The following is a 21,280-nucleotide window of genomic DNA, read 5'->3' as shown; positions in this document are numbered from 1 at the left end:
AGGACCTCCTGCCAGTGAGAGATAGGTAGTCCCTGGACTTTAGGGCAAGGAAGATGGCCTTCCACACAATGCCGTTCTCTCTCCCTATCTGACCGTTCATCTGGGGGTTATAAGTCATGGTCTTGCTGATGACGACACCCATGGCCTGCAGGAATTGGCACAGCTCGTCACTCATAAATGAGGACCCCTGGTTGCTGTGGATGCATGACGGGTACCTGAACAGGGTGAACAGTACCCCAGTGACTGTGATAGTGGTCATGTCAGAGCAGGAGGTGGCCAAGGAGAACCGCAAATACCCATTGATAAACGTGAGGAAGTATATATTGTGGTTTTTGGAGGGAAGTGGGCCCTGGAAGTCCATGCTCAGGCACTTGAAAGGGTGCATGATTTTTATCAGATGCGCCATGTCTAGTTGGTTGAAGTGCAGCTTGCACTCCACACAGTCCCTGCAGGTCATGTCTCTGACATCCCCAATGGAGTATGGCAGATTCCAAGATTTGATAAAGTGAAAAAAAATCTCATTACACTGGGGTGGCAGAGGTGGTTGTGGAGGGCTTTGAGGGGATCCACCTGCGCACTGGCATATGTCCCTTTCCCAGCCGGTACATAATTGTTGGTGGAAAGCTTGATCCTCCACCTCAAAATATTATCGTTCTTTATCTTGCTCCAATGTTTATTGTTGAACATGAATGCCACGGCCAGTTGGTCCATGAGCAGGATAAAACAGCTGCCAGCTAGATAGTGCTTCCAATGCCATACTGAGCTTCTTCTCTATAGAGGAGTGTAGGACTTCAGGGCCCTGAAGGGTGCAGGAGAAAAAGCCAATGAGGCAGCTGGGCTAATTAAAATCAGGTGCATCACTCTCCACCTGGAAAGGGGCAGGTTCATCCACCATAAATGTTGTCGCTTTTGCAATCTTTTCCTTTATGCACCAGAAGGCTGCCTGTGCTTCATTTGTCAGGGGGAAGGAAGTGGACCTGATAAGGGGGCGGAATTTATCCGCATAATTTGGAACCCACTGGGCACCTTTTCAGGGACTGGAGGCTCTGGGGAAGGGGGAGATTTAACAGAACCCCTATGCAGTCAGGGTTGAGGCCAATGACCCTATTCTTCATAACGCAGCCTAGGATCACCAGTCGGGTAGTAGGTCAGGTTCAGGTGCTTGGTGGTGGTGAGGAATTTCTGGAAGTTCATGTCTTGGTCTTGCAGGTCACGGCCACAGATTGTGACGTTATCCAGATATGGGAAGGTGGCGAGCAGATCGCTTTGGTCTACCATCTGGTCCATCTCCGATTGGACGGAGATGCCATTGGTGACACCAAAGGGGACCCTGAGGAAGTGGTAGTGGCTACTGTCCGCCTTGAAAGCTGATTACTGGTGATCCTCAGGGCCAATGGGGAGTTATGATAGGCAGATTTCAGGTCTATCATGGAGAACAGATGATACTGGGTGATTAGATTAACCATATCCACAATATGAGGGAGAGGATATGCATCCAGTTGCATGTAGCAACTAATGGTTTGACTATAGTCGATCACCATTCTGCGTTTACTCCCAGCTTTGACCACCACTACTTGAGCTTTCCAGGGGCTGGTGCTGGCCTCATCCAGGAGTGGTCATACCTCCGCCTTTATAAATACCTTGTCCTCCTCACAGTATTGCCTGCTTTTTGTGGTGACTGGCTTACAGTTGGGGGTGAGTTTGACAAACAGTGGTGGGGGGGTCAATTCAGAGGGTAGGGAGACTGCATGTTGGTTGAGCCAGTGGTTGGGGGGGGGGGGGGGAACAGAGCAGCCAGTTAAGGAATTCCAGGTTGCCGTCTATGAGGGGTGGGAGAGGGCTGTCATATTGCATAGGGCATAGTGACACTCTTTAAGTGGCACTGAAAGTCTGGCCCCAACAGTATCAGCACACAGAGTTATGGCATAATGAGGAGCTTTAAGTCTCCATATGTCACGTCCTGCACAGTCAGCGTCACTGTAGAGTAGCTGTTGATTTCTGCGGAGTGAGACTTTGAGGTTAGGGAAACTTTGTAGGCGATCGGTTTTGCCTCAAGGGACTAACGTTGGACAGTGTCAGGATGAATAAAGTTCTCGATGCTCCCACTATTGAAAGGCATTTAGTCACCTGGACAAGTCCATCATAGATCAGGTAAGTTGGTGAGGGTAGTTCTGGTCCAGCACCACTAAGGCCAGGGTCGGTCTGTGGTCCTACTGCACTGACTTGTCATCTGGGGGCATGATGGTGGTGCCCACACAGCAGCGTGGGTCTCTCGGGAAATCGGCAGCATCCAAGATGGCAGCCCCCATGTTGCAGTGTGGTCATACCTGGAAGATGCTGGAATCCAAGATGGTGGCTGCCATGCCATGCACGCAGCGGGGCTGAGGCTGGAGGACTGTGATTGCCATACTCTTGCGTTGTGGCCTTTCTTCCTTCATGTCACATTTCTTGCTGGGCAACGTTTTCGGGGGTGCTTTGCCTGGCCGCAGAAATAGCACTTCAGGTGCTCCTGGGATATAGTGGCTGTGATGGGCTCATTAATCAGGCGCGGTAGCAGTCAAGTGGCCTGTAGTCCCACGTCAAAGATGGCGACCCCCACATGGGCCTATTTGCAGAGTATGCTTCCGCATTGCAGAGGGCAATCTCCAACGACTTCACAAGATTAATCGCCCATTTTAAGTCTAACTTAGTCTGTTTGAGTAACCTCTGGCGCATGTAGTCAGACCTGATGCCTGCAACATAGGCACTCCGGATCATGTCTTCCATGTTTTGGATGGTCGATACTGTCTGGAAATTGCATGCCCACGCGAGTCCCCATAGGGCCCAGAGAAACTCATCGCTCGATTTGCCCAGTTGCTATCTGCAGGTGGCCATCATGTGCCTGTCCTGTACTTTGTTATCTTTCTCCCTGTATTGTTCCCTTGAGTATATCCATTGCTTCCACGTATGTGGTGGCATCCCTGATCATTGGGAACAATCTGGGTCCGACCCTGGAGAAAAGATGCAGTGTGTTTGTGTCGGTGGCCATGATGCTGGCTGAGTTCTGGAAGAAGATAGCGTAGCCAGAGTTCAAAGCTGTCTGAGGCATCAGGTGACTGTGGATTGATCTCCAGCTTGTTGGGTTTCAGGAGTTGGTCCATTATTGGCGATGAAACCAAAAAAGTGAGTAAAATTGACGCACAGTAAATAACTCGAGAGGCTGAGACTGTGTCACTGATTTACAGGCTTTTATTCACAATGGACGGGGACCTCATTCTGTGCCGTGACCTGGGGTTTCTGGGGAAGGGTCAAGGTTTTAGAGGCTTTATACAAGGCAAAGAGAGGGAGGGGCCACAGGTACAGTCACAGGATGGGGCGGAACCAGGTAATCAGGAATACAGCAATTCAGGACAGTCAGTTCAACTGGTGGCCTTTAATTCTGGTGGTTAAGGCTGTAGGAGAGCAAGACTAATGGGGAAGGATTCTTCAGGCCTACTGCTTTAAATACATAAAAATCCCAAAATGGTGTCATAATTATGCTCACGACTAGCTGACCTGTCAATATTATCATGAAATAATACACAATTCTTACAATCCCTTTCACTCCATAACCAGCTCCAAAATGGCCCAAACAGAATGAGCAATTATGTACTAACCGAGTAACCAAGCGTGATGAGACAGGTATCACTAGGAAATAAATACCATTCAACCCAGAGAATCACTTTTTACAAATCCTGAATTTCACGTGGATAATAATCCAAAGATATTCTTGCTTGGAAGGGAATGCTCCAAAATGAAACGAGGACTGAAATATGGTGCAATCTTATATTCTGCCCCAGTAAGGTCTGACCTTGCAATTCTTGCCTGTAATTGTACTTACATATTTCAACTATGTTAAACCTTCACTTCTTGCTGTGACTGGCCAGAACGCTTAGTATGTTTTCATGTGAAATTAGAAAGGCATTTTCAACCTATATATCCCATAAGAGAGAAAAGGCATTGGGCATGTCTTCCATTCAAATTCTGCATACTTCCTTTTCAAGGTCACAATTTACTTTTTCAAGGTCATGTTTGCTATAAGTGCTTTACAAATGTATTTCAAAAAAATGAGATTTTTTTTTATCCATTCCCGTTTTCTCCCCACTGTTCAAACTCTGAAATTAGCATCACCTTTCTTTATGATCTGACCACTTCTTGACTTTGGAGATTGATGAGGGACAACAGAACATTATTTGTATTACCACAAGTTGTGGGTTTTTAAAAATTTCTTTCCCCACTAAAGTATAGGTTAAAATGATAAGGAGAATCTTGCTGTTAAATGCATTAAAAAAAAATTCCAAGAATATTTACACATTTCAATCCAGCCATCTCAGCGCAGTAAAAACCCAAATAGTTTCATGTGTCATTAATTCTTCAGAGGTCCATACTGCAGTCTATTACTATAATAGATACAGTAATCATTCATATACATTAATATAATTATATCCACTGAGCCACAGCAGACCGTACCAAGGCTAGGTTACACATTTCATATTGCATCAAGTGCTGATAAAGAGCAAATCTACAAATAAGGAAACAAATAGTGCCTCAGACATGTCTCTTAGTTCTCTGACCACGATTAAAATAGTATCAAAAATATATTCAATTTTTTTTTCTTGTTCATAGGTTACATTCACACCAGATCCAAATTAATACAAGCACATTGCAATTACTTTTGCATTCAATCATGAACATGAGGTTAGGTCCCTCATTACATTATATTGCCAATTTGGGTCATTAGAGTAGATGCAAATTGGAGCAGGAACAGGCCAATCAGGGTCTCAAGCCTATCCTATCATCCATTGTGATCCTTGTTGATCTGCCCCAGTCTCATCTGCTCTTCTGCGCCAGCTCCCCGTGGCCCCCAATCCCCTGATATTTCAAAGACTTAATGACTGATCAATTCACTCTAGGCTGATTGTAACATTAAGGGTGGTGGAATACTGAGGATGTTCTGTATTGGGGGAAAAAAATCAAGTTCAAGCAGAACCTGATGAAATAGTGTTCTCCAGTCTTCAGTACAAAAACATGCAATCAAACCATCAGATGTAATGCACATACAGACAAATGATACTTTTGAAATACATATATAAAAATAAATAAATATTGTTTAATATAAATAGTAGGGTCTTGGAAGATTCGTATGAGCAGTTCGTTCAGTATTCAGCAGTCTCACCGTCCATGGGAATAACATTCTCTGGTCCTCGGTGCAAAAGCATGCAGACACACAACCAGACATAACACACATACAGACAAAGAATACATATGTAGGACAAGGATTATAAAAATAAATAAATAAATATTGTTTTGTTCAAGTGAGAGTCTCGGATGCTTTGCATGAGCAGTTCCTTTGGTCACTCCTCATTCTCACTGCCCATGGGAAGAAGCTGTTCCTCAGCCTGGTGGTGCTGTCTCTGATCCTCCTGTATCTCTTCTCTGACAAGTGCAGCTGAAAGATGATGTGTTCAAGGTGGAAGGAGTTCTCAATGATTTTGCGCACCCTTTTCAGACCACGATTGCGGTAGATCACGTCATTGGGGGCAGGGAGACTCCAGTGATCCTGTGGATCAATCTCCAATCCATTTCTCTGCAGCAACTGTACTACACTGCGATGCAGCCACCCAAGACACTCTCAATAGGGCTCCTATAGAAGGATGACATAATAGTGGCCAGTAGCCTTGTCCTCTTCAGTCTTCTCAGGATGTGCAGTCACAATTTCACCTTCTTCACAGGTGAAGAGATGTTGTGTGTCCACGATAGGGTTAGTTAAGTAACTTGGTGCTTTCCACTCTCTCTACTACAGAGTGGTTGATGTGTAGTGGAGGGTGGCCATTCCTGGTCCTTCTGAAGTCCACGATCATCTCCTTCGTCTTGTCCACGTTGAGACTCAGGTTGTTACTCTCACACCATTTCATGAGATTTTCCACCTTTTCTCTATAGTTGGATTCGTTGGTGCTGATGAGGCCAGCTACTATTGTGTCATCTGAAAACTTGATGGCACTCTTGTTAAAAGCCCAGAGGACCCATAAACCCAGGAGCAATAGATATTCACTAAGAGAAATGGTTACTTAAACAAAAGTTGCTTTTAATTATCTTTAAACATGAAGAGAATTAAACTTTAACTTATCACTATTAACTTACATCACCTAACTTAAGCCCTTTCTAATTCTAAGTGCATGCATATATGTAAAATGTGTGTAAGTTCATAAAAGTTCTTTGGTTCACAGTCCAATCTCACTTCTCATTACCCCAAGTTCACTGGTTGCAAGCAATTTTTATACTGTGCACAGAATTTAACATTTATAAAGTTCACCAGGCTTTGGTGCTCAAAACTTAAATGTTTACTGCTCAGGAAGGTTCCTGTAGAGTTTGCAGAGAGAAATTTGTTGTTCCAGGATTTCCACAACTGAGGTACCACCATTAGTCACCTCAATGTCTTCCTGATGAAACTTGCCCCATCAGCGTTCTCCAGATGATAACCTCTTTCTTTCTGGCTGTTCCGCTTATTCCCAGAAAACCATCAGACAGATAGCACTTCCAGCCATCCACCCCTCTGGAGTTTGTTTCAGTTCCAACCAGCTTCTCCTGCCTGTTTCAGCTATCTGTTCAATCTCTCTCTCTCTCTCTCTCTCCAACTGCCAGAAAGCCCATGTGACTCTCTCACTTGCAAAACCTCTGACCTTCTCCAGCAAACAGTCTTCTTGGTCAAGCTGTTGTCTTTAGGTAAACAAAACCTAGGAGTGACCTTTGAGTGAGCATTTTGCAGAAAGGTCAGAAGTCTCATAAAAATATTCAACATCGCCTACCTGACTCCAGTCCAAGACAATGGTATATTCATTTCATGACATTATTTCAATTAGCACCTACTTGTGAAATGTGCTTAGCATTCTCCATAGTTTCTGTAAAGTTATTGAATATGAATTCTTCAATATTTCAAATAAGATTTGTTTTAAATTGTGTGTATGAATGTAACCTACTCTAATTTTACCAATTTATCTCCCAAATACATCTATCACATATTCTATCACACTACCTCACTATGAATACCATGCGATTGAAACTTCCATACTAAACCTCCCATGTAGGACCTTGACAAATGTAGACAACATCCATAGCCTTTCCTTCATCAACTCTCCTGGTAACCTCCTCAAAAATAATTATAAGCCTTGTGGACTATCCCTAATTGGTCCCTGACTATCCAAATACTAGTATATTCAATATTTTATAACACCTTCCAATAACGTACCTACTACTGATGTCAAGCTCACCAGCCTATTTCCTGGGTTAATTTTGGAGCTATTTTTAAACAATAGAGCAATATGAGCTGCCCTCTATTGACATTTCTGGTCAGATCTGTCATTATTACCCAATTACAATGGCGCTTCAAGCACACGCTGTTGTTTTCATTGCTGCTGTGCATATGATTTTGTAATTTAAATGTGTAATTTAAATTTTCCTAGTTGTTTACTCACAACTATTGCCATTACATTCAGTAATATACAGGAATTATGATTTACAAGTAACATTTAGTACGAAAAACATTACGAAAGATTTTGTAGTCTGGTATGGGAGTATTTGGGGGGGGGGGGGCAGGGGTGACACCAACCCAGAAACTCCAGCAGTTATCCCCAGGATTATCCCTCTCTTTCCAAAGGAGGCCATGGTAAAATGATTCCTGGGCATTACAACTTACAGTAAATTCTGATACTGTGTTATATTAAGCAATGGGTGTTTGAAACAATGCAACTGAGATATGCACTGTTTACTGAAAGATTTGCAGAATGATCTCACCAGTGGAGGGAAAGGAAATGTCTGCAGGACAGGCTTCAATTTTAAAAAGCCACTGTTTGTTCAGGACATGTGTGCTTAAAAGATATCTGCTACTGAAATTTTAAGTCAATAACATTGTGGCAGCTGACAGAGCTGTGGACCAAAAGCTGCAAAGACCTGTTCACTATTCTTTTTGTTTGAATGAGGATAACTATGAATATTTATTATCCAGTTTTGAGTATTTATTGTCATTTTAATTCAATTTAGCATTTAGTATGTAGTTATTCTGTGGGGTTTTTTTTAAACAAGTGCCTGTTCAGTTGCAGCACACAAGAATTTCAGTGCATATGTACATTGCCCAATGGATAAAATAGATGCCATGTTTAATGATAATGAACTTATGGGTGACAGCAGTCACAATGGCTGCCTTCTGTTATAGAACCATAAAAAATTACAACACAGAAACAGTCTGTGCTGAACTGATATTTTACCTAGTCCCACTGACCTGAAATTTGACCATAGTCCTCCATACCACTCCAAACCATGTATCTGTCCAAATTCAATAAAATTTTAGAAACTTACATATTTAATATTTTAAGATTTAAAAAACCAAGTCTCTTTTCAATGTTTTCAAAACACAGAAATCCTGGAGGAACTCAGCAGGTCTCTCGCAGCGTCCATAAAAGGTAAACATATACTGCATAACTGACATTTCAGGCCTGAGCCCTTTTTCAAGGTATGAGTAAAAACACAGACAAGCACTTGAATTAAAAGGTTGAGGAGAAGGAAAGAAAAGGCAGTGGGAGGAGCACAGGCCAACAGACAATAGGTGATCATTGAATAACTGGTCGTGGATAGGACAGGAAAGGAATGGTGGGAATTGATAGGGAGAGAATGTGGATCTGGAGGAAAGGAGACAGGGAAAAGGAGAGCTGGAAGGAAGGAAAAATAGGGATAGATTGGGGGGGAAGGGTGGGGGTTGCTGCTTATAGAAAGCAGACAAGTCGATGTTCATGCCATCTGGTTGGATGGTGCTCAGACAGATATGAGGTATTGTTCCTCCAGTTTGCAGGTGGTCTCTGTTTGGCAGTACTTGAGAACATGGACAAAAATGTCAGCATGAAAATGGGGTAGGGAATTGAAATGGGTTGCCACCGGGAGAGGTGGAAAATCCCTGCTATTACAGTGGACAGAGTCAAGGTTCTCAACAAATCAATCTTCCAGCCTGTGTCCGGTATCTCCAATGTAGAGGAGACCACAATGCAAGCATTGGATGCAGTAGATGACTCCTGCAGATTTACAGGTGAAGTGTTTGGGGTCACAAATGTTAGTGAGGAAGGAGGTGTGGGCACAGGTACAGCATTTTCCTGTAGTCACAGGGGTAGGTACCAAGGGGGCAATTGATGGGAAGGTAGGAGTGGATGAGGGAGACATGGAAGGCGGAGAGGGGAAGATGTGTCTGGCAGTAAGATTATGTAGTAGGTGGCATAAATGGCAGAAGATAATAGATGCAGAGGCTAGTGGGGTGGAAGGTGAAGACAAGGAAAATCTTGTCCTTGTTGCACATAGGGGGGGGGGGGGGGGGAGAAAGAGAGGGGACCAGGGCAGGCATGCAGATAATGGAGGAAATAATGGTGAGGGCCTAGTTGATGGTGATAGAGGTGAAGCTACATTGTTTTGAAGGAGAATCTCTGATGATCTAACATGGAAGACTCCGTCCTGGGAGCAGATACGACAGAGACAGAAGAAATGAGAGAAAGGAATGGAATCCTTATTGGGACAGGGTATGAAGAGATGTAGCCAAAATAGCTGTGGGAATTGGTGTGGTTGTAGAAAGGGTATATCAAGACTTTGTCTCCCAAGGTAGAGACAGAGAGATCAAGATAGGTGAGTGTGTTACTAGAGAAAGACCAAGTGAATTTGAAGTCAAGGTTGAAGTTGGCAGCAAAATGGTTAAAGTTGATGAGCTCATCATAGATGCATGAGGCAGCATCAAAGTAGTCGTCAATGTAGCAGAGGAAGAGTTGAGGAGTCTTGTAGGCTTATAGCATGGATTGCTCCACGTAGCTATCAAAAGGGCATGCAATAGCTGGAGCCCATGCAGGTACCTATAGCTACTTCTTTGATTTGGAGAAAGTTGGATGAGTCAAAGAAGATATTGAGAGTGAGGACAAGTTCTGCCAGCCAGAGGAGTGTGGTGGTGGAGGGACCTGGTTAACTATATTTTCAAATTGACATTTAAAAATTTTTTTAAGCATACAACATGTTAACAGGCACCACCGGCCCACAAGTCCATGCTACCTAAATGCCCCAATTAACCTACAACCTCTATGTTTTGAAAGGTGGGAGAAAACCCAGAGTGCCAGGAAGAAACCAACGCAGACCTGGGAAGAACGTTCAGACTCCTTACAGATGTCACCAGATTCAAAACTAGGTCACTGGTGCTCAAATAGGTCTTGCACTAGCTGCTGCATTAAACCATGCTGCCTTGTCATGGAAGAAACAAAAGGCTTTAAGGCCTTTGGTATGGGGGGGGGGGGGGGGGGGAGGTGGAGGTGTATAGTGATTGGATGTCCATAGTTAAAGATGAGGGAGTCAAATTCAGAGAACTCGAAGTTGTTGAGGTGATGGAGGGCATCTGAAGTACTGCAGATGTAGGTGGGGAGGGACTGGATTGGGGGTCAAAACTGAGTTGAGGTTTCGTAATCCTAGGTTGGTGGGACAGGAGCAAGCGGAAACAGTGGATCTGCTGGGGCAATTGGGTTTCTAGAGATGGAAGGTATGGAGAGACTTTAATGAAACAGAAGACAGCAAAGGTAAAGCCCAATTATTTATTTGATGAACATACATTTCTTCATCTTTCTTGCGGACAACAAGAAAAATAAAACACAAGAGCAACACATCAGGGTTCATGTCCAAGAATAATATCACAGAGAAGTACACAATTAAAAAATACAGATTTTGCACAGTCTTAGCCAAAAAAGTGATGGAAATTATGGCAGTGCTAGATCAGATAGAGATAACCAATTCTTGCAATTTTGTGTAATATGACATTGTTTTCATTACATGACAATAAGTTGAATCTTGATTCTCATTATAAAGATTACTTACAAGGACATTTGAATCAATGTTCAAAACTTATAAAAAGTCAGACATTGTACAGATTTTTAGAGGAACATTGCCCCAAAAATATAATTCTGTTATTGCATTCTGACCCACCAATAGCAATGAATTAGCAACACATTTCCAGTTATGGTCACAGATGACCTAGAGACCATCTGTGGGAGATGTTGCTCCCACACATTTGCTGTCCATATTGATCTTGAAGGTTATGGCTGCAGGCTGGGGAGTTGTACCTTGCAAAATATACACAGAGCATGTTCACCCCTTGACCTACTCACAAAGTCATTATATCCTAGGTCCAGTTAATTTGTGGTCAATGGTAAATAATTTGATGATTGTAATGCTATTGAATGTCCAGGTGAAGTAACTGGGGGAAAACAGGTGGGGTTGGTCAACAAACCATTGGTCTCCCATTCCAGATTTCTTAGGATTTTATCATTAAATTCACTGCCTTTATGATTTAAAAAGTTCTTATATTAATTCGGGGATAAAGCCATGCTAAAAAAAGAAAGCAAGCATTTTATTTGATATGATTGTGTTCTCTGAAATCTATTTTCTTAATGTATTACACTATTCCTATCTTCAATAATTGGAAATATCTTTTTCCTTTTAGCAGAGACAACAGATTAAATTTCAAATCTATTAATGGACAAATATTATTTACTGTGGAAAATGTCAGGAAAACATCAAAACCAATTTTTTCAGTCTCTCATTAAAATGATGCTACCCAATTCCAGGCCCTTAATCCAAGATTTTTTTTTAAAGGATCTCAAAAATATACTGCAAAATATTAAAAGAGCAGCCACATCCTGAGTAGAATAGAATCTACACTTGCTCAGTTGGTAAAATTGACTTAAAAAGGGCATTATGTACCCCTATTCTTTTGGGTAACTCTTTCCACCTCCTTCATAAAATATAGGCAAAGTTCATCCTGCCAAGGTAAGGCTGCACACTGCACAGCTATTGGTAGACCGACAGCACCCGACATACCCTGAAACACAAGGTGGGGGGGGGAGGGGGGGGGTAAAAGCACAATAAGATCATGTGCAAATTAGGTTAAAATGTTAAAATTTGTCATTAGCTTTCATTGGTTATATGATCAATACATTTGTATGTGGAAAATCAGGATACTCTCAAACATAAAATGGAAGGCCAAACATAAAACAAAAATCAGCCAATGGAATGAATTTCAGAGGGTGAGTGTGGTCACAACTATACAACAGGTTTAGTACCCCCAAAGAGCGTGGAAGTTCAAGGAATACAGTGCAAGCTCTAACCTATTCATTTTCTCTCAACTACACCTCCATTCTGGACAGACTGAACATCTTCTAGGCATAGTTTGATAAGAACAAGCTGACATCAGAAAGCTCAATGTTTCTCTGAAAGACAGGCCCCCTGCGTAGCCAAGGTGTGAAGAATCCTATCCGAGATGAACCGACCGAAGGCAGCAGGACCAGACAACATACCCTGTTGGGTACTGAAGGATTGTGCAGACAGTTAACAGAAGTCTTCATGCACATCTTTGCCACCTCACCACAGCAGTCCATCATCCCAGAAGGTTTCAAAACAACCACCATCATCCAGGTACCAAAGAGGGTGAAAATAATAGGTCTGTGCCCTGTGGCACTGACCTCCACCATCATGAAATGCTTTGAGTGTCTGGTGGTGAAATGCATTAGAGCACACCTCCCCGAAAAGCTGAACCCATTTCAATTCACCTATAGAACAAACTGTTCCATTGACGATGCTATAGCCTTGTCACTTTACGCTATCCTGACCCCCTGGACAACGACGCCTCATACACCAGGTACTGTTCATCGACTTTAGCTCTGCTTTCAATTGGTTTATTCCCCAGAAGCTGATGGAGAAGCTGCCCTTGATGGAACTCAACACCCTTCTCTGTAACTGGATTCTGGACTTCCTAATGGAATGACCACAGCTTGTGGGGGTCAGTAGCAGAACATCAAGCACCATCATGCTGAACATTAGCATAGCTCGTGGCTGAGTGCTCAGTCCGCTCCCGTTCATGCTACTGACCCATGACTGTATTGCCAGATAAAGCTCCAATAGTGTCATCAAGTTTGCATATGACACAACAGTTGTTAGCCTCATCAGCAACATTGAGTCACAACTACAGACATGAAAAATCTTGTGAAATGGTGTGAGAATAACAACCTGAGTTTCAACATTGACAAGATTAAGGAGATGATCGTGGACTTCAGGAGGACCAGGAATGACCACCTTCCACTACACATCAACCACTCTGAAGTGGAAAGAGTAGGGAGAACCGATCTCCTTGCAGTCCACTTAAAAATTGGCTTACCCTAGACATACATCTCTTCACTTGTCAGGAAGGGACAGTAGCAACCGCGCTTACTGAGAAGACTAAAGCAGGCAAGGCTACCAGCCACCATTCTGTCAATTTTCTACAGGCGTTCTATCAGGAGCACAGTGTGGTACAGCTGCTGCAGAGAAATAGATCGGAGATCAATCTATCAGACCATAAGAGTAGCTGAGAGGATCTCCCTCCCTCCCCCATTCAAACACCCCCCCCACCACCAAAAATCAACGTGATCTACCGGGATCGATGTCTGAAGAGGGCGCGCATAATCATTGAGGACTCCTTCCTTCCTGCACGCTGCATCTTTCAGTTGCTCCCGACAGGAAAAAGATACAGGAGTATCGGAACCATCAGGATGTGAAGCAGCTTAATATTTTAATTTAGGCATAGAGCACAGTTACATGCTACTTTGGCCGACGAGTCTATGCCGCCCAATTTACAACGAATTAACCTTTTGAACGGTGGTAGGAAACTGAAGCCTCTGAGGAGAACATATCAACTCCTTTCAAACCCCGATACCGATCAGTGTAAAAGTCATTGCGCTAAATGCTACACCAACCGTGCTGCCCACGGGCAATGAGAATGCTGAACGACTAAAGGAACTGCTTACACTAACCATTAGAATTTCCCGTATTTACAAAACAATGTTTACTTATTTGAACATATGAATACTCATCCTACATACGTATTGTTTCTATGTATGTGTGTTATGTCAGGTTGCGTTTGCACCGAGGACCAGAGAACACTGTTTCGTCGGATTGTTCTTATTCAATCGGATGACAATAAACTTGATTCAACAGCCTCCCCATAGTGTGGCAAACACGCCCACAATACTCGAAACAAGGGGTGACTGAAGTTTCATACAGCTGCAAGATGACTTCTAGTATACTGAATAATTTGATTAGTGAAGGCAAGTATGCCTCCTTTACCACCCTATCTACTTGGTTTTCCACTTAAAGGAAGTTATGGACTGGGGCCCCAAGATCCCTCTGTACATCAATGCTAACAGTCCTGCCATTTTACCTCCTAATATTCAATACCTCAACACATGTCTGGAATAAACTCTGTCATTTCTCTACCCAAATATCCACCTGTTTTAATCTTTGACAATTTCCTTACTATCCACAACTCTGTCAACTGCAAACTTAAAAAACACTGCACAACAATTTTTTCCAATATTTTGCTTCCTGAGAAAATTGGGGATTATGACAGACAACTTCAAGCTGAACACAAAGATAATTTGCTGTATCACATAGGAAGTTGGAGAAACATTAAATTAACTTTTATTGAATTTAGCATCAAGCACATACTTGCCACAAATGCAACCGAACATATCACAGCTGTGTCGACAGAGACGAGACATTTCTGCTGTACTGAATCTTCCTGAAGTCAATAAATGCTACTGTTAAGTACACTCACTATGCTATTGCCTGAAGAATATGTTTCAACATGTGTTCAATCAATATCACATTGTATATGTGAGCTGCTTTTATAACCTGTCTGCATCTATCCTGACAGCATGCCCAGGCCTAAGACAATATTTACATAGCACCTGCACATGCCCAGGCAAGTGCAGACTGGCTAAAACAGCTTCCTTTGTGGGCAATATACAAAATATGACAAGAAATCACAGAAATAGATCATAACTAAAAAAAAATGGTAGGTGTTTTTTCATAAATATATATCTCTACATATAAAATATTTTTCCTTACAAGAAACAAACAAAACAACCTCTTACCCCTCCCCCCCTTTCATAATATAAATCCACACATTGTCAGGGCTCATAAAAATCTATATGAGGAAGTATTTATACTGTAGCAGCACCTATTATTGTCCTTTTTATTATTGTAGTTATAATTGGGCCCCTATATGATCCAAATATGGTTGCCATATCTTAACAAATATGTTATATTTGTTCTTTATGTAATTTTTTCCATAGGTATGCAACTATTCATCTCAGCAGTCCATCATGCTATATGTAGGGGAGAGTTGGATTTCCAAGTAATTGCAATATATTTCTTAGCCACTGCTAAGGCTATTTTAACAAATGAAATACAGAATTTAGTTAATTTGTTGCTTATTTCAATGAAGTTACCTAAAAGATAAAGCTCCGGGTCATCCACGAAGGCCACCCCTGTTATTCTTTCAACAATATCCTGCCGAAAAGGTTTCACCTTCACACACGACCACATGGCATGTAAAAACGCTCCTGTTTCTGTCGCACATCTAAAATACATCTCTGATATTTCAGATTTTGATCTATGCAGCTTCTGTGGTATAAGATATAGTAGGCGTAGGAAATTGTATTGAACTAATCCATATTTTCATTTATAATTTATGTCATATTATCCAAACACCAATCAGACCAGCATCTTTCTGATAATGCAACACCTGGATCCAACTCTCAACCTCTGAAAACCTGGTTTTGCACTTTCACTCTTGAGAGCACAATACATTTTTGTTATGAATTTAGGTGTATTCCCCAGCCAGATCATTCATTCCATTTCACTAATTTCAGGTGGGACCAAAATTGGCCCCCATCTTTCTCTCAGGAACGATCTTACCTGTAGATAACAGAAGAAAGTTCCATTGGCTACTCCATATTTATGTCTTAGTTGTTCAAATGACTTAAGAAGTCCTTCCTCATAATAATCATCAATATATCTCATTCCTTTGTTATACCAGGAGTTTAGTATTCGGTTGCCCATGTTCATGGGCAGTAACACATTTTTACATAATGGTGCTTAGTGATATCCATGCATTTTTTTTTCCAATACACTCATTGATTCGGTGCCATATTCTAATTATATGCATTAATATAGGATAATCTATCTTTTATTGTTATTAACAACATTCCACTTATAAATGAAGTCCACTCTCTTATTGAATAAAATCCCATTTATTTCCAAAGTGGGGGAGGGACTGTCTTCTTCAAAAAAGAATGAAAGAAATCTAGCTTGTGCTGATAAATAATATTTCTTACATTTGGAAACGTAAATCCTCCCAGGTTACAATCCCATGTTAGTTTTTCCAGTGAAATTCTTGACATTTTATTATTCCATATGAATTGGCTTATATCATTATTTAATAATTTAAAGAATATTTGTTTTAGGTAGGGTAATAGGCAGCAATTGAAATAGATACTGTAATCTTGGCATCATTCATTTTAATACAATTTACTTTTCCCACCAAATTAATCAGGAGGTCTTTCCATTTCTGTAAATCTTTCTCTCTTTGTTCAAAAAGAATTTGTATAAGTTCTGTAAATTATTATCTGTCATTAAATATTTGATTCCATTGGTCTTCCATTTAAATCTACTACCTTTTTGATGTCTTTCATCGACAAAATTTGTCAATAGCATTGTCTCATTCTTATCCATATTTATTTTGTCACCTTAAACTCATACATATCTTGAAAATATAGTTTGTAATTTTATCAGGGATTCAGCCGGATCAGATAAATATCAACAAATAGACTAATTTTATGTTCTTCTTGTCTGACTTGGAAGCTTTTATATCTGGATGTTTTCTTATAATCTACTCCAGCAGTTCAAATCGTTAGAATAAAAAGCGCTGGGGACAAGGGAGACTCCTGTCTAGTCAATCTAAGCAACGAGAAAACCACTGACATCTGACTATTAGTTATAATTTTGGCTTGCGGTTTACTGTAAAGAGTTTTTATCCAATTTATAAATATTCTACCTATTCAGAATTTCTCCATTGTTTTAAATAGGAAAGGCCAAGCTGAGAAATTGAATGGTTTTTTTCTATGTCCAGGAAGACTGTTGTACTTTGGGTCAGCTTTGATTTTGCCATATGCATTATGTTAATAGTCTTCCCAGACTATTTGAAGAGTCTCTTCCTTTTACAAATCCCACCTGATCTGTATGTATTAATTTTGGCAGATATTGTCCCAATCTATTAGTTAGCGCCTTTGCCAATATATTATAGTCAGCATTTTAGAAGTGATTTAAGTCAATATCAATGGTTCTCAACTTCTTTCTTTCCCCTCATAGACCACTTTACGTAATCCCTATGCCATAAGTGCTCTGTGATTAGTAAGGGTTTGCTTAAGGTAGTATGTGAGAGGGAAGGGAAGGTTGAGAATCACTGCTCAAGACCCAATGGTTACTGAAATATTTTGGTTGTAAAAAAATTGTCATTGGTCCATTTCCTTTGGAGTTATGAAACAGTGCACATAACGAGTCAATTAGGTATGATTACAACAGTGGTTTTCAAATATTTTCTTTTCACCCACACACCATCTTAAGCAATCCCTTACTAACCACAGAGCATCTATGGCATAGAGAATACTTAAAGTGGTATGTGAGTGGAAAGTAAAAGGTGGAGAACCACTAGTCTATACGATGAAGTTTTTAATGGGTCTCTTTTTTTTTGTAGCACTGTAATTATAGCAGCTGAAAAAGATTCTGTAAGAGTTTGGGTCTCGACTGCCTGGTCCAATACATCCATCATAAAAGGCATCAACAAATCTTTAAATTGTCTACAGAACTTGGGCAGGAACCCATCCTCCCCTGGGGACTTGTTAGCTTGTAAAGTGCCCACACCGTTCTCAATTTCTTCTCTCATAAAATGGTCATCTAAATCGGTCTGTCCTCTAGCCTCTAGTTTTGGAAGTTCAATTTTCACTAAAAATTCATCCATTTCATTTTTGTCTCCTAGTAATTCGTATTTTCTAAAAATATTATTTTATTTTTGATTATATGTTAAAATATCAGCCTATGTTTTGATTGCATTTATCATAGGAACATAGGAAGTAGGAACAGGAGTAGGCCAAAAATGGCCCATCAAGCCTGCTCTGCCATTCAATACGATCATGGCTAATCTAATTTATGAATTAAACTCTTATATCAATCATCCTTGAAGACTCTTCTACCTTTACTTACCAAGACTTTGTGTACCCGTTCTCCTAATACATAGTATTTTTGTTAGTTTTTAATAGTTTTTTTTCCATTCTATATGTTTGTAATGTGTTATATCTCAGTTTTTTTAATTCTCCAATATTCTATACTTTTATTCAATTTTATCTTTCTTAAGTCCATCCAAATCTGTATTATATTCTCTTTTGAGATTTTTTCCCACAAGAAATAATTTGTCCTCTTAAGTAAGCTTTAAGCGTGTCCCATATTTAAAAGCTATCATCGGTGAAAGGGAGATTAGTTCCATAAAATAGTTCCTTCTCTTAATAAACTCACAAAAGTCTTTCCTTCTCAACAGTGTGGCATTTAGATGCCATCTATACGTATTTTCTTGCATTTTCTATTATCACAATAGTTACAATTAATGGCAAATGATCTTGCCAATTTTTTATCATTCTACTTTTTAACTGGGCAGACATTAAAAACAAATCAATCCTTGGATGTGAATCATCCACCCTTGAGTAGAATGAATAATCCTTTCTACAAGGTAAAGTTGTCTCCATATATCAATCAAATTTAAATCCTTCATTAAAGATGGTCGCTTTTGCAGCTTTTGACCTTGTTTCCATTCTTGCTGATTTATCAAATGCTAAATCCTGGATAAAACCTCCCCCGACCAATATATTTTGTCTTCCTTCTGCTGCTTTAAAAAAGGTATCCTTCATAAAGGCTTCATTGTCATAATTTTGTGCATAGATATTCATAAACATCCATGATTTTGCATAAATTTTACAATATGCCATTACAAATCTTCCAATTTGGTCAGTCAACATGTTTTCTATTATTATTTGAATAATTTTGTTTTCTATTATTATTGGAATAATTTTATTAATTAGAATCGCTACTCCTCTTGCCTTTGAGCCACATGAAGACAACATGCTGTAATTTAGTAAGATGTGTTTCTCGTAGAAAGACTACATCTGCCTTTAATATTTTTTTTAATGTGCCAAGATCAGCTTCCTCTTCACCATCCCATTTAGCCCATTAACATTAAGACTGATAAACTTTAAAATTCTATCCTTACCAATTTTTAAACAAATATTGTTTTGCAGTGAAACCTTTTTGGTTGTTTAAATAATAGTGATCTTTCCCCTTTAAGAAACACATAAGATACCCCTGCCCTGATGGTTACGTAAATGGAAAAGGCCAAAAGCCCACAAAGAAAGCCAGTGGAATCTTCCAAGGAAGAAGAACCCCTCCCTTTAGCACCATCTTGTAAAAATACTCCTCTCCTAGAACCATTATTGTCCTTAGACTCTAGTCTCCACCCTGCTACTAATTTACCAAGTTTTTGCTCTTTTTCTTGAGCTCTCTGTGAACATTTTGACAATATTGTAGCGGCTGTGTAGTGTTCAGCGCGGTAATGAGAAACACCACCATCAGTGAAGTGCATGGACTTACCCAAGGTCTGGCATGCTGGCGGTACTGAGTGCTGAGGGACGGCACGTTGATCAGCTGGGTTCCCTGCTGAAAGGCACGGGACGTTAACAAGTCTCAATTTAAACCTGTTGGTCCCGTGGACCAGCAGCCATCCCTTAACAAGGTCCCACCTTGTCCCATGGAGCCCGGGACAGGCAAGGAATAAAAGTCTCTTGTAAAGCTTCATTAAACCAGTCTTTGGTTGACTAGCCTAGTGTGTGATTGCTTTTTTCTCAGTAGCTCTACTGCAGTAGCCGCTACAATTGGTGACCCCAACTGCAAGATTCAACTGAAACTTGAATCTCCAATCCTAATGGACACAGCTACAGCCACAGCAGCAGTTAACGCAGTGGGACTTCACTTGCCTCCTTTCTGGACCCAACAACTTCGGGTTTGGCTTCCTCAGGTTGAAACCCAGTTTCAGCTATGAGGTGTAATAGAGGAGGACACGAAATTCTGGCCCGTTGTGAGTGCCTTAGATGCCGCCACTGCAGCTCGGGTAAGTGAATTCATTGCTAATCCCCCAGCAGAGACCCAGTACGCCAGGTTCCGCCAGTTTCTCCTGGATACACTGGAGTTGACAAGACATGAACGTGGCATGAGACGTTTGAATATGGAAGGTCTGGATGATAGGAATCCATCAGATCTAATGCATGAAATGCTGGCATTGGCGGGTGGTCATTCTCAATGCCAGTTTTTTGAAACCATATTCCTATCGAAGCTGCCAGCCAGTGTTGCCCTACCCATTACTAACATGGATTTCAGCCATCCTCATTACATAGCGCGAAAAGCTGACCGGCTCTATCATACTCTGACCCAGGAATATGCTCAAATACAGCCTGTCTTGGCAACAGGTACACCTCCCACACCCAACGAGCCTCCTGTCTCCGCAGTGAAGTCAAAAAAGGAGAAACTTGTCGATGTACGTTCAGAATGGTGTTTTTATCATTGCTGTTGGGGAAAAAATGCCCGTAAATGTGTCCAACCATGCACCTATCACAAGAAAAAGGCAGGAAATGCCAAGAGCCAGTTGCCAGTAGTGGCCTCGGCAGCTGGTGCAAATATAGGCCTTTTATATCTTCAAGACGACAAAGGTAAATGCAAGTTTCTTGTGGATACTGGTGCTGAGGTCAGTTTACTCCCACCAACCTATTTTGAAAGGACACATAAGCAGCAACACCTGGCCCTTCAAGAGACAAATGGAACTACCGTTCCCAGCTTTGGAACGCGACGAATCACCATTGGTGCAGGAGGTACCACATTCCATTGGAATTACGTCTTGGCTTCTGTCACTCAGCCCATACTGGGTGCCAGCTTTCTCCATGACTTGCTAGTGGATGTGAAACGGAGGAAATTGTTCATGCCACCACCTTTCAAATATACCCATTGGCATGCAGCAAAGAGAGAGTTTCCCAGCTTGGAGTGCATACACTAGACAAAAATACCTATACTGGCCTGCTCAACGAGTTTCCTCACATTTTCATTCCCAATTTCAATGCCTCCAAAACAGCCCATGGTGTGTCTCATTACATAGACACTTCAGGACCACCAATACATGCCAAGGCTCGTCATCTTCCCGCCAATAAACTGGTACAGGCAAAAGCAGAATTTATGGCAATGGATGAGTTGGCTATCATTCGACGCTCCTACAGTCCTTGGGCATCACCAT

The 21,280-nt window shown here is 41.2% G+C and overlaps 1 protein-coding gene across 2 annotated transcripts in view; it reads right to left on the bottom strand.

Moving 5' to 3' along the window:
* Positions 1–10,614: 10,614 nt before the first annotated feature.
* The window catches only part of faah (fatty acid amide hydrolase), a 64,352-nt gene continuing 53,686 nt past the window's right edge, over positions 10,615–21,280 (bottom strand). For both annotated transcript variants that reach the window (XM_069938935.1, XM_069938936.1), the window contains exon 15: positions 10,615–11,902. In XM_069938935.1, coding sequence (XP_069795036.1) covers positions 11,777–11,902 — 126 coding nt within the window. In that variant the 3' untranslated portion in view covers positions 10,615–11,776. The remainder of the gene's footprint in view (positions 11,903–21,280) is intronic.

This window comes from Narcine bancroftii, chromosome 5 (genome assembly GCF_036971445.1).
Source record: "Narcine bancroftii isolate sNarBan1 chromosome 5, sNarBan1.hap1, whole genome shotgun sequence".
NCBI classification, from domain to species: Eukaryota; Metazoa; Chordata; class Chondrichthyes; order Torpediniformes; family Narcinidae; genus Narcine; species Narcine bancroftii.
Note: the sequence above shows the minus strand (reverse complement) of the source record. Positions and strands in the feature narration are given on the sequence as shown.